Source organism: Colias croceus, chromosome 2, assembly GCF_905220415.1.
Source record: "Colias croceus chromosome 2, ilColCroc2.1".
In the NCBI taxonomy this organism is placed as follows: Eukaryota; Metazoa; Arthropoda; class Insecta; order Lepidoptera; family Pieridae; genus Colias; species Colias croceus.
Genome location: NC_059538.1, coordinates 10730800 through 10744464, shown reverse-complemented (window position 1 = coordinate 10744464; position 13665 = coordinate 10730800). Strand labels below are relative to the sequence as shown.

General features: G+C 32.8%; 1 protein-coding gene across 1 annotated transcript in view; it reads left to right on the top strand.

The window, feature by feature from the left end:
- Positions 1 to 3384: 3384 nt before the first annotated feature.
- LOC123703263 (adenylyl cyclase 78C-like) overlaps positions 3385 to 13665 on the top strand; it is a 30000-nt gene continuing 19719 nt past the window's right edge. The window contains exons 1-6 of the mRNA XM_045651219.1: positions 3385 to 3402; positions 8523 to 8601; positions 8936 to 9012; positions 9290 to 9382; positions 9638 to 9680; positions 12843 to 12992. Coding sequence (XP_045507175.1) covers positions 8950 to 9012; positions 9290 to 9382; positions 9638 to 9680; positions 12843 to 12992 — 349 coding nt within the window. The 5' untranslated portion in view covers positions 3385 to 3402; positions 8523 to 8601; positions 8936 to 8949. The remainder of the gene's footprint in view (positions 3403 to 8522; positions 8602 to 8935; positions 9013 to 9289; positions 9383 to 9637; positions 9681 to 12842; positions 12993 to 13665) is intronic.

Here is a 13665-nt window from a genome sequence, read left to right as displayed (position 1 = left end):
TGAAATAATTTTTCAAATCCGACCTGAGTAGTTCCTGAGATTATCGCGTTCAAACAAACAAACTCTTCAGCTTTATAATATTAGTACAGATTATAATATTAGTATAGATTATTTTTCAACATCAATTACTGTAAAATGCGAATAGTTCAAAGGCCCTATTCAAAAGCCCTTACACGCTAAGTGAAGAAATATAGTTCAATGACCTCATCATTAATCTTGTGAAGGGAGATGACACGCATACAGTCTATGGCACATGTGAGATGATAGATGGCGTATAAGTATGCATATTAACTTTTATACCATTCACACAGAAGGGTTTTGTTTAATATAAATAATGACGTTTACAAAATTAACTACCTAAGATATTATCGTGATTGGATATTCTTTTGAAGTGAAACTTCTTTGCGCGTTGAGAGTCAAATATCAATACCGTTACGTCATAGATAAGGCCACGATTTTAATATCTTTGAATCTTGCTATGAAGTTTCACTTCTGACAGGTAAGGAAGTTTAACTTCTGACACGTGTGCTCGGCACACACGCTCTTTTATCTTTTTAATTTTGTAAAAACGATAGCAGTTTATTATGTTTATAAAAATTAATTAAATGAGGGTGTTATAGGGGTTGGAATTTTACGAGCAATAAAAATACGTTAGTTCAGTATGGAGCACGCAAGCGAATCCACGGGCGAAACTAGCTGTTTACAAGATAAGGTTACCGTTGAGATTCATGTCATTTCACACGAAATAACACATTTACTAAATATTAAAAAATTTATAAAAAAGGGAATTACAGTACAGTAAATTGGATTTCGCAGTCCGTAAAATAAAAGTTTTAAATGCATCATGCATTTTAAATATACATATAACATTAATTTGTTTATGGTCAGTTATTATAAAAAGTTATGAAAAATCCATTAGCGGTTTATTTTTATTTTTAAAACTGGAAAATAACAACACGATGGTACTTGGGAAACGTTTATGTGAAAATTTGAATTAATTAAATGCGCAAAATCGCAAAATGCTCTGCTCTTGCAAATAATTGCGAAAATAAACTTGCATTAATTAATAAACAATAATCTCTGTCTAAGCCTCGGCAACCCCGAAATTCCCTAAGTTAGTGGATTATAAACTTTACATGAAACAAAATTCTCTCAAACATCATACTAACTATAAATGCGTTTGTCGATGCTTTCACGGCTAATTTATACTAATATCATAAAGCTGAAGAGTTTGTTTGTATGTTTGAACGCGCTAATCTCGGGAACTCCTGACCCGATTTGAAAAATTCTTTCGGTGTTAGATAGCCCATTTATCAAGGAAGGCTATAAGCTATAAATCTTTACGCTAAGGCCAACAGGAGTGGAGCCACGGGCGTGAAACCGCGCGGAGCAGCTAGTCTACATATAAATTTAGTTGAATTTGGACTGAATAATGTATGCTGTCAACCAAACTGAAATGGTCTAGGTAAAATTGTTTGCAACCAGTACCACAGGTTAGTTATGAAAAAGTCGCGAATTTCCAAAGTTAAGTTTGGTCCAGATATGAAGTTTTAATGATTTTATGAAATGAAAAGTCAGTTTCTAGGGTTCCGTAGTTTACTTAACGTTTCACTAAAAAGTGATTTGTTTAACCACAATTTTACTTATGTATGTGTGTGCAAATTATGCGTTGATTGAAAAAGTTAGATGCAGTACACTCCTATATTTTGATTTCCTATGATAAATAAGTAGAGGCAATATCTAGTACCTTTTATCGGAAAATTTTCCGCATTCACGGCTACTGATTTCAGCTTGAAATCGTAAACGCCAGAAATAACACGAAATAATGAAAGCTGCCGTGTTATCAGTGACTATTGATAAGTGATAAGGAGACAGGGTTAATGCGTTTAACCATGATAGTGTGGGCGGACGTTTTCGAAGCTTAGTGCTTATAGTGAATGTACTAGGAGCGCATGAGTACCGCGTAGTTAACTCTGGTGTAGCGTGCAAGAAGTGTAATGGAAGTGGAAAAAGGTACGTTAGGTTTAGCAAAATAGGTACGTTAAACATACCTAAGAGCTAGTCGCAAGTCTCGACGCAACTCCCCATAGAGTTGATGGGAGAGACAAAATAGTTGCGGAGACAAAAGTTGCTCTTGCGCGCTAGCTCTAAGAGCGTTTCTCCACTGCCGCCGTCACCGGACCGTCACCATAGAATGTATACTCCGGGTGTTATTTTCGCTTTTTGTATGAGTTTATTGTAGAGTATTGTAATGAGAACCATGATACCGGTGTGGGCGGACGTTCTCCAAGCTTAGTGCTAATAGTGATTATAAGTACTAGGAGCGCATAATAACGGTGTTATGTTAGGTAATTCTGGAAAGTGCAAGATGTAGCTGGCAATGGAAATGGAAAAAAGATAATTTGGCTACGTTTTGCATTTTCTTTTTGGTTTATGATTGGATTGCTTTTTTCAGTTTTTTCTAAAGCGTTTCTACTTACAGTCGTTGTGTACATAAGAAGTGTTTCTCATTCATATATTTTAATGTTTTATGTTTTTAATTTCATCTCTTTAAAAGTAAGCAAAATCAGCAAGAACTTAATAAAAGCGCTTTTAAACGCGTCCGATAAATGACCTAAACTAAGTAATATGTAATAATAATTCAGCTTTTACCACAATTTTCATTTTATTTACGTTTAACTTTTATTATGATCGACAGTTTGCGACGGGACATTTATAGCATTCTATGTTTTACCGTTTATTTTTCTTTATTAGTCGCATTTGTAGTTCAAGCTCTTTGAGTTAGAGAGAGAAATATTGAAACAGTGGTTCACGTTGAAATGATCGGTCTTTGAGCAACTTTGTTATTTTTTCAAGATGAAATGAATGATTTCATTTCATAAGTTTTTGATAAAGCACAATTGTGTTGCATTTTATTCTTCTTCTTCTTCAAAGTAGGTATAATCTAATTGTTGTATATATTCTTTTTTTCTACGTCTAAGTGTTAATCTTATCTGGTTCACTTTTTTCAGAAATGAACACTTTTAAATAAACATACTATGAAATCATCATATTATTTGTTGACTCTTATTATTTTATTGTTTTAAGTTCTATTTACATATTCATTATGCTCAATCTGTTTCGTTTATGAATATTAGTAGGTATTATTCTCTGTCCTTAATACTTTTTGTGTGTCTAAATAGCGTACTCTTGTTAGTAGAACTAGCAAATTACGGTTCAATTATTCCAATGCCCTAACACCATAATAAGTCTATCCTTATCAACATTGACCATAGACGACGTTTCCAGGGTAACTGCTGCGAGGAGGCGCGCGAGGGGGACGGGGAGGGGGAGGACACACTCCACCCGATGAGTGAGCGGCAGCCGGGGGACGGGGCTAGTTGCTCCGTGCCTGAAGACCAGGTAAGAAAGAATACACTCAAATAAAAGAATGAAATTTGAATTTGAATTTTGAAGAAGAAAGAAAACTGACATAAATAAAAACATGAGCATCTAAAGACGATATAAAATATTATCTACACTTAAAGAAATGATAATGAAGCCACACGAGGCAGCCACTTTATATGCGCTGCAAGTTGCAACAGAGTTGTATCAATGATTTTAAGTGGCCTCTCTGTAGCGACGGGAGCGGTAGCACGTTCATTAATTTATATATAACATATCATAATTCACATAAACAGTTTCTAGACATTCTTTGCCGTCTTAGGCGTAGGCTACACTAAGATTTTCTCGCGAACGTTAAGCCGCTATAACCGCCCGAGATGCACACAGTTGAAAACTGTTTGCCGTCAATATGGATAAGGTCTACCAAAAACTTTCATCTAGTTTGATATATATTTAATTTTTTAGCTTTGGAATTGTATATAATATCGTAAATTGGTTTAAAAAGATGTAGAAATACTCGCGTTCTTCTGCTATCAGATTGAGTATTAAAGAGTTTCCCCGCGTTTCTACGCTTATCTAAATCCCTATCTAATTAAGGAGGGTAACAAACGAAGCAGATTAATTGCAAATGTTTACGGGCTACGTGTGTTTTGCTTTATTTATTTATTTATTATGAAATTGTAGGTAAGTAAGATATCGAAAAGGTTAGAGGACAATTAATTGATTTCAGTGGAAAAAATAAAAATAGGTCTATTATAGTAGTAATTTTATTTGAAATTTGATTGTTAAATAAATACAAGCGTAATTTTAATTAATAAGTATGATTTCTATAAATATCCATTAAATAAATATTTTAAAATTCGTTTATGATATATACCTACGAATTTCGATAAGGTACCTACTCGACTTTTAGTCTTAAAATTTTTGGGTTAAAAAAAACTTAAATTAATTAAATAAAATAAATTAAATAATTTAAATTAATTAAATTAAATTAATTTAGTTTAAAAATGCCATAGTAGAAACCTTGCAACAACTGTTTTAAATTTATTAAAATAATATTATTTCAAATCATTATTAGTCTTACCTTTGGAGAAAATTGCTTCAATTATATTCCTAACTACACTTAAGTTATTTTGTAATCAAATCTCGAAATCGTAATTTCAGAAGTAGTTAGCTATTCGTGTACTTTGAAAGTAATAAGTGAATTTAAGCGACCTAACTTCATTGTGCAAATTGGGATTGGTAGTGAGTAGTGAGTAGTGAGACATAATATATTAGTTAAAAGTTATAGTTAATTTTAATAATTTTCGGTACAAAATTTAGTATGTGTGTGACTTAGGTGTGTAATGTTACCTGTAAAAGTTTCTTGATGTCGTTCACAGGGAATTTTCCTTTGAATTATTATTTAAAATTCCAGTCTGGTACATGTTCGGTATCAGACCATCAATCTACTATAATTTTATGTAGTAGTAATTATATTATACATCAACCTAGGTTAAGTGTTGACAGACAATCTAGCCCTAAGCTAGATTTAAACTAGTATATAAGACAACAGCTAAGCAGTCTTTTTCCATTGTGCATCAAAATATTCAAGGCTTGGCTAGCAAATTGTTAGAAATAGAATTGTTTCTGAATGATAACAATATTAAAATATTTTGTGTAACAGAACATTGGCTTAAACAATGTCAGTCGTTAGTAAATATTGAAAATTACAAATTAAAAAGTATATACTTTAGGACGCAGGCTATTCACGGAGGTTCTGTTATTTTTGTACATGATAGTGTAAAATGTAAAGAACGAACTGACATTGTTGGTCTTTCTGTAGAACGGACCATTGAACTGTCCTGTGTGGAGCTGGAGCGATATATTATTGTTTGCGTTTATAGACCCCCTTCCAGTGACTATAATATGTTTGAGAAAGTCATGGAAGAAATATTAAAGCGTCTAAGCAGGAGTAAAAAAAAAGTTATAGTATGTGGTGATTTTAATATTGATTTACTTTTACAAACACAAACGGCTACACGAATTGTTAATTTATTTCAGTCATTTAATCTATATAAACTTTTTAACGAACCCACACGAATTACACCTACTTCTGCAACCTGTATTGATAATATATACTGTGACTGCATCTGTTTAGAGAAAAATATTCTCAATACATTGACTTCGGATCACTGTGGCCAGAAAGTAGTTTTTGAATGGGATTGCATACCTACATTTAAAAGGATTAATGTTAGGCCTATAAGTAAAAAAGGCATTAATAAATTTAGAGATAATATTAATAAAAACCTGCCCGTACTGAATGATCAATCCTGTAATAATAATCCTTGTGAAATGTTTAAAAATCTTTTCAATTTAGTTCATAATGAATTTGAAAAAATATTTAAAGTTAAATCTTTAAATATTACCAAGGATTTACCATTTAGTAAATGGGCGACACCTAGCATACATAGGTGTAGGATCGTTCTTTATGAGTTATATGGTATGAAGCAATATAATAAAGACCCATCTTTTCTTAGTTATGTTAGAAATTACTCAAAAATTTTTAAAAAAGTTTGTTTTACTGCAAAGCGTTTGTATATCAAAGAAAAAATACGCGACTCTGATAATAAAGTTAAAACAGTCTGGTCTATTATTAATGGTGAAATGGGTAAAAGCAAATCAAGTAATACCATAAAACTTGTATATAATGACAGGGTTATTGACAAAAGTGCTGATGTTGCGCTTGCTTTTGAAGAATTCTTCAGTAGTGTCCCTGCTACTATTACTAATTGTTTAAATTCGTCTTCAGCACTTGCAGAAACCTTTTTGAGGGACCATGTTGCGGGGTGCAGTACATTATTTGAATTACGACACGTAACTGCTAGTGATATTGTTACTGCCTTTAAGACGCTTAATCTAAAAAATACTTGTGATCTTTGGGGAATGTCCGTAAATTTAGTTAATAATATAATAGAAAATATTGCGAAAAATTTAGCTTTCATATTTAATAAGTGTTGTGACTATGGTACATTTCCTAATTTACTAAAGCTTAGTAAAGTTATACCTCTATTTAAGAAGGGCGATCAAGAAGACTGTAACAATTATAGACCTATCTCTATTTTACCAACATTAAGTAAGGTATTCGAGAGGTTGATATTAAACCAATTGAGTAGTCATTTTGCATCTAATAATTTACTGCACACCAAACAGTTTGGTTTCACAAAGGGGCGCTCAACCACAGATGCTGGAGTTGCACTTCTAACACATATTTATAAAGCATGGGAAAACTCAAAAAATGCTCTGGGGATATTTTGTGACCTCTCCAAGGCATTTGACTGCGTTGAACATTGTACTTTGTTACGTAAACTTAATCACTATGGAATTACAGGAAAAGCCCAGAACCTCATAGCGTCATACCTGCATGATAGGATACAGACTGTAGTTGTTAATGGAGAACGTTCTAGCGGTGCGTCAATTAACATTGGTGTTCCACAGGGGTCCATTTTAGGTCCCTTCTTGTTCTTGGTATATATCAATGATCTTCCCTATTATTTGCAGGATAGGTGTGAAATAGTTCTGTTTGCAGATGATACCTCATTAATTTTTAATGTGGATAGGCATGACCCAAATGTTGACGAAGTGAACAGTGCTCTTTTACACATATCTGAATGGTTTACTGCCAATAATTTATTATTAAATGCCAAAAAAACCACTTGTGTTGAATTTTTACTTCCTAATGTAAAAAAGTTGAACAGAGATATTACCTTGAACGGGGAGGTATTGCATCCTACTGAGTCTACTGTATTTCTAGGGTTAACATTGGATGAGAAACTACAGTGGGGAGCCCATGTCAACACCGCTGCAGGTAAGCTCAGTTCAGCTGCATATGCAGTCCGAAAAATAAGGCATCTCACCGATGAAGATACGGCTAGATTGGTTTATTTCAGCTACTTTCATAGCATTATGTCCTATGGAATTCTACTGTGGGGCAAGGCTGCAGATATAGAAACTATATTTATCTTACAGAAAAGAGCCATTCGCTCTATATATAATTTACGTGCTCGGGACTCACTAAGAGATCATTTTAAGAATACTGGTATCCTTACTGTACCATCACAGTATATATTTAATAATATTTTGCATGTTCACAAAAACGCCGACTTACACACAAGAGTAGGAGATAGACACGATTATGGCACAAGGAACAGGAATAGAATTGAAATGCCATTTTTCCGATTAGCTAAAGTTAAAAATTCATTTATGGGTCAAGGTATACGCTTATACAATAGAATTCCTCTCAATATTAAAGAGTTTAGTAATTCTAAATTTAAAACTTATATAAAAAATGTACTAGTTCAGAGAGCGTACTACAGTATACAGGAATATATGGACGATAAAGACCCATGGAGGGTTGTCGCGTAAAAACCACAGGACAGTTCTTTGGCATATTATGATATATTATGTATAAGTTAGATATAAGTTACATATTATGTAATATTGACACGATTTTAAAAGAGCAACTATGGAGTTTCTTGCCGATTCTTCTCCATAGATACTGCTTTCCGAATCGGTGGTAAATGTTAAAAATACTTATGTAATGACGATTCGAAAGTGCTACTAAATAGTAGTCTAATTGAATAAATAAATGTTTGAGTTTGAGTTTGAGTTTGAGTTTGAAAAGATTAAAATAATAACCTCAAAATTATTAATTTCGTAATATAACACAATAATCTAAATATTTATACTTTTACAACTTAATTGTATCAATAAACCTTTTTTTAAGGTTTAAACAAAACACATTGTCTATGACTGTAGAAACAAACGTCTATGAAAATTAAAAAAAAGTGAGAGAAATGGCGGGAAATGAAAAAAAAAAATTGTTCTGTAATCAGTAACCATTTTACATTAAAAAAAAAAAAAAAAAAAACCATTTTACATTTCTTAGGCTAGAGATGTTAATTATAATTGTGATTTTTTTATAAATGTAGGTAGGTAATTATTGCATGATATTTTTTTATTTTTTAATGTTTCATGAAATTACCTAATTACTAAAAGGATTTAAAGTTTATTTTTTTATAAAGTTGAAGTGAATTTTAGTAAGTAAGTCAAGTAAACTGTACTTATTTTGATGTGATTTTAAATATTTCTGTAAACAGTTACGTGTAAGTGATGACGATGGATCTTCCAACAGTGCGCGAAATAGTATAGACCCCTTCAGAACAGAAGGCGAACCAGGTAAATAAAATATTAATATATATTTTTAATAATAATAATAATTTATATTTCAATTGTTAATAATATAATTGTTTCCTTTTCGTTTAATTAATCATCATTAGATATGTATACTTATAATTAATTGTATAAGTAGGTATGTACTAGATTCTAGAGATATTTTTTGAATAATACTTATTTATTGTTTTTGTATGGGGACAAATTTTTTTTGTACAATATGACGAGAAATACGTATGTATTTTTTATGATGTGTCTTAATTTATAATATCTTTAATATTAATGTCTTTAATACTTTCCTAAACTACTTTCAAAGTAACATTAAAGTTTTTCATCCCAGTGGCCACGGAATGCATGCTGCGATCTGGTCTCTACTACAAGGGAATATATTGGCCTTCCATAACAAATAGTTTTAAAGTAAGTTTTATTTACTTAATAAAGTATTGTTCTTTGTGTAAAAGTTGTATTTTTTAAGTTCATAATATGATTGCAGTTTTATTATAAAGTGTCTGGAAATATCATCAACTTGTTAATAACAATTTTCTTTTAGTTCAGAATTTAGAACCATTCAATAAAATAACTATTTATTTCGATACAATTAGTATCGACTTACACTTTCTTTAAAAATCACATTTTTAATTAATAATTTCATTGTATAAAAAAAAAAATAATATAGTACTTGATTTATTTTCAGGACGAAACAGTAGAATTATCTTATCAAAGGTATTCACGGCGGCAGCGGCAGAGGTCACTCATTATGGTCAATGTGGTCGATTTAGCTCTTAAGGTATATTATAATTTTTATCATTCATGTATATATGTAAAAGTATAAAGTTTCTAATAAATAAATAAATATTTATCAAAAAAGAAAAGTATCGAAAAAGTATGTAATTTAACTTTCATAAAAGTTACTGTTATTTGTATGTAAATGTTAATTATATCAGTATGAATATTTATTCTTCATCAGAATTATTAACAAACACAAAACAAAATACGTTTTTTAGTTGTAGGTACTTGAAATGTATTTTTCTCTTCTTTTCAGATATGTTTAGCTCTCATATACACGCTAACAAGTAGAAATAACTGTAAGTACCTAGTCATTTAAGTATTTTTATTTATAGTTAGTACCTTATCAGTCAATTTTCTTCCGAAAATAATTCTGACCTAATATTATGGTATCTGGTATAGAGCAGTGGTGGCTCAGTGGTGAGACCTCGGACTTCGAATCGATAAGTCCGTGGTTCGAGACCAGGCGAGCGCGCAGGAAATAAATTGATTTTTCAATTTATCTGCGCATGTTGTAACATCACCACTGCTCGAACGGTGAAGGAAAACATCGTGAGGAAACCGACATGTCGAAGAATTAAAAAGTTCGACGACATGTGTCATCCGCCAACCCGCACTTGGCCAGCGTGGTGGATTATGGCCTGTACCCTCATAGGAGGCCCGTGTCCCAGCAGTGGGAACGTATATGGGCTGATGATGATGATGATTATGGTATAGGTACTTAAACATGTTTGTCTCAAGCTTTCTATCAAGCCAATTTCTTAGAAGTTCGATCGAAAACAATTTATGAAAGATAGTATAATATTTCAACGCTACGACTTATTCGCGTAAAAACGTCTGTTTCTATTTAATCACTTATTTTCATTTTTTCTTTGAGGCATAATATTATATTGTTGTTTAAATCTGTAATATTTTGTAATATACTAGCTGTGCTACGCGGTTTCACCCGCATTGCTCCGCTCCTGTTGGTCTTAGAGTGATGATATATAGCACAGTATTACAATATTATTTTGTAATACTGTTTATATAGCCTATAGCCTTCCTCGATAAATGGTCTATCTAAAACCGAAAGAATTTTTCAAATCGGACCAGTAGTTCGAGTTCCTGAGATTAGCGCGTTCAAACAAACAAACAAACTCTTCAGCTTTATAATATTATTACTATTAGTAATTAGTATAGATGTGCGTTGGTTTTTTCTCATATAAAACTACAGACAAAATTTATTATACTCTGGTTGAGCTTTTTAGGGATTCATTTTTAAAAGCTGAATAATTGAATTAGTAAAAGACAACGCATATCTGCAGACTTTTGGCATTCATAAAACGTGGTTGTAATTAGGTAGTATGGATGTTAACGGAAATGTACCTATGTAATCCGTCATTGTATACAATTCCTAGGAATTGTATGTAATTCCTAAAATCGCACGGAAATGTGTGAAATAAATTATTTTATACACATTGCCTAGGAAATCTATACATTTCCTAAATAGCAACCGGAAACGTTAAACATCTAAGATATTGGAAGGTATGCGGGTCGATGGGGGGAGGGCCGAAAATTCGTAATCAGAATTTTTGGTTTGGATAAGGGGGTGGGTTAGGTTAGGTTCGTGTTTTTTAAAACTAGATATGAATAGGAGCCCCACGAAGTGGGGCTCCGTCGGCTCACGACCTCTTTTTGTAGAATTTTGGAAAAAGACGAATTTCGGCATATTACAAAATGCCGGCCGTTTGTAATACGGCGGATTATACAATCCGACTGGGACGTGTACAAGGGGATAGCGGGACGAGGGGACTGATTACTAACCAAATGAAAATTTGATTTGATTGAATATAAGTTGATTTAAGAAATGTTAATTAGTAAGATAATATGAACATACATATTATTATTATTTTACGGTAAGACTGTTACCCAATGCAGTGTTTTATTACAGAAATCATTTATTTTATACATTTCCTAAGACCTAATACGATATTGGAATTGTATACAATTCCTAGGAAGATTATACATTTCCTAGGATATCTATGCATTAAATAGTTTATTAAACAATATTTTATACATTTCCTAAATGGTATCGGAATTGTACACATTTCCTAGGATTTGTATACAATTCCTTGATTTCATACATTTCCGGTAACATGGATAAATAATAAATAATTATTAATTGCATTCCTCGGCCCTTGGCTTCTGGTATTATTTAAAAAAGGCTAACTAATATTATCTATAATTAAATTCAGTTTCTATAATTTCTCACGCCAGAGTCGACTTCTTTTTAGTTCCTTAAAATCAAACAGATTAAATTTAAATCAGCGATAAAACTCATCTAGACAATGTCCTTAGTTACTACGTCACTAGTTACATCAGAATATAACTACTAACTATTTAGTAATCTGTGATATAACTAAGTTTAGCGGTAAATAGTAATATGATTGTCTATTGTGCGCCAAATAGTTTACATTTACGCGGCTTTGATAATCGCATCCTTAATGATGATCAAGGCTATGTAATTGAAATAGAATATTACGGGTTAAGGTCTAAGTAGTTTATATCAATGAATATTGACATCTATAGGTACATATAATAAATCTGTAGAAGAGTCAATTCTGTACATTGAAAATATTGAAAAATAAATAGCAGGGGGTGTTATTGGATCGATACCAAACCCAAATATGTGATAAAAAAAATTTTTGTATGTCTGTCTGTCTGTCTGTCTGTATGTGAAGGCATCACGTAAAAACTAACGGTTCGATTTCGATGAATCTTGGTATAATTCTTTCTTGGTATAATTCTTGGTAATTATATAATTATCCTTATTATCCTGGGCATAAAATAGGATACTTTTTAACCCGGAAAAATAGGTAGAAAAAAATAAATCTTAATTTTTCTTAATTTTTCCGCGCGGACGGAGTCGCGGGCAGAAGCTAGTACATAATAATTATGAATTGCTACATAGCATAAAATAAGGTAAAATAAATAATTCGTGAGATAGAAGGAAAGTTGAGTAAAATCTCGCTCAGGGAGGTAACCGGCATCTCAGGTACAGGTACGTATCGTCGGTTTTCGTCCAGTCCTTTCAAAACACTAATTAAATAACACACTAATTAAATAAAGTATTATCTATCTATCTATCTATCTAATTTTCTCAAACCGTATAAAAATAATGGTATTTATAATTCTAGTAAAAAGTACCATTTCATCAGTCTTACTGCTGCTCCAACTTCCTTATAAAATGTGGGAAAAATTGATTTAGCAAAATCAGAACAAGACTATATAGTTTCATTTCGAAATTATAGACTTATTAATACATTTCGAAGGCACTCTTACTATCAAATATTCGTCAATATTATAATGAATAGATCGTATTTACAATCGGTTACAAAGTTTTTAATTTCTAAATATACAAATGCGCGCGTTAAATTTAGTTTCACACAAAAATATCACACAAAAAACATCTTTTATTATAGCAGAAGCAATAGACGCATACAAAATAGCATGGACGACGGCGTTTTCGCTTCTCAACGTGTCACTTTGCTTGCTGGGCACTTGGCGGTGTTTCGCCAACAACTACTTGCACTGGGCCGCGGCTGCTACGTGGATACTACTCATTGCTCAAGGTAATCGTTTCGCTCAACGTGTCACTTTGCTTGCTGGGCACTTGGCGGTGCTTCGCCAACAACTTCTTGCACTGGGCCGCGGCTGCTACGTGGATACTACTCATTGCTCAAGGTAATCGTTTCGCTCAACGTGTCACTTTGCTTGCTGGGCACTTGGCGGTGCTTCGCCAACAACTTCTTGCACTGGGCCGCGGCTGCTACGTGGATACTACTCATTGCTCAAGGTAAGCGTTTCGCTCAACGTGTCACTTTGCTTGCTGGGCACTTGGCGGTGCTTCGCCAACAACTACTTGCACAGGGCCGCGGCTGCTACGTGGATACTACTCATTGCTCAAGGTAACCACTTTGCTCAACGTGTCACTTTGCTTGCTTGGCACTTGGCGGTGCTTCGCCAACAACTACTTGCACTGGGCCGCGGCTGCTACTACTCATTGCTCAAGGTAAGTGTATGTTAGGCTGGTTTCTGGCTAGTTGAAGTGAATTGTAGTAAGTTACAAATTATAATGTGTATACATATAGTATTATTGTTTAACTGGGTATTTGCTAATCACATTGATAGACATGAAGACATGGAATAGTGATCTAAATTATTTGAAATTGTATTAAATTTCGTCGGGGTATGACTATAGTATAATTAGAATATATCAGGTGGTACTAGATATATTATGTAATA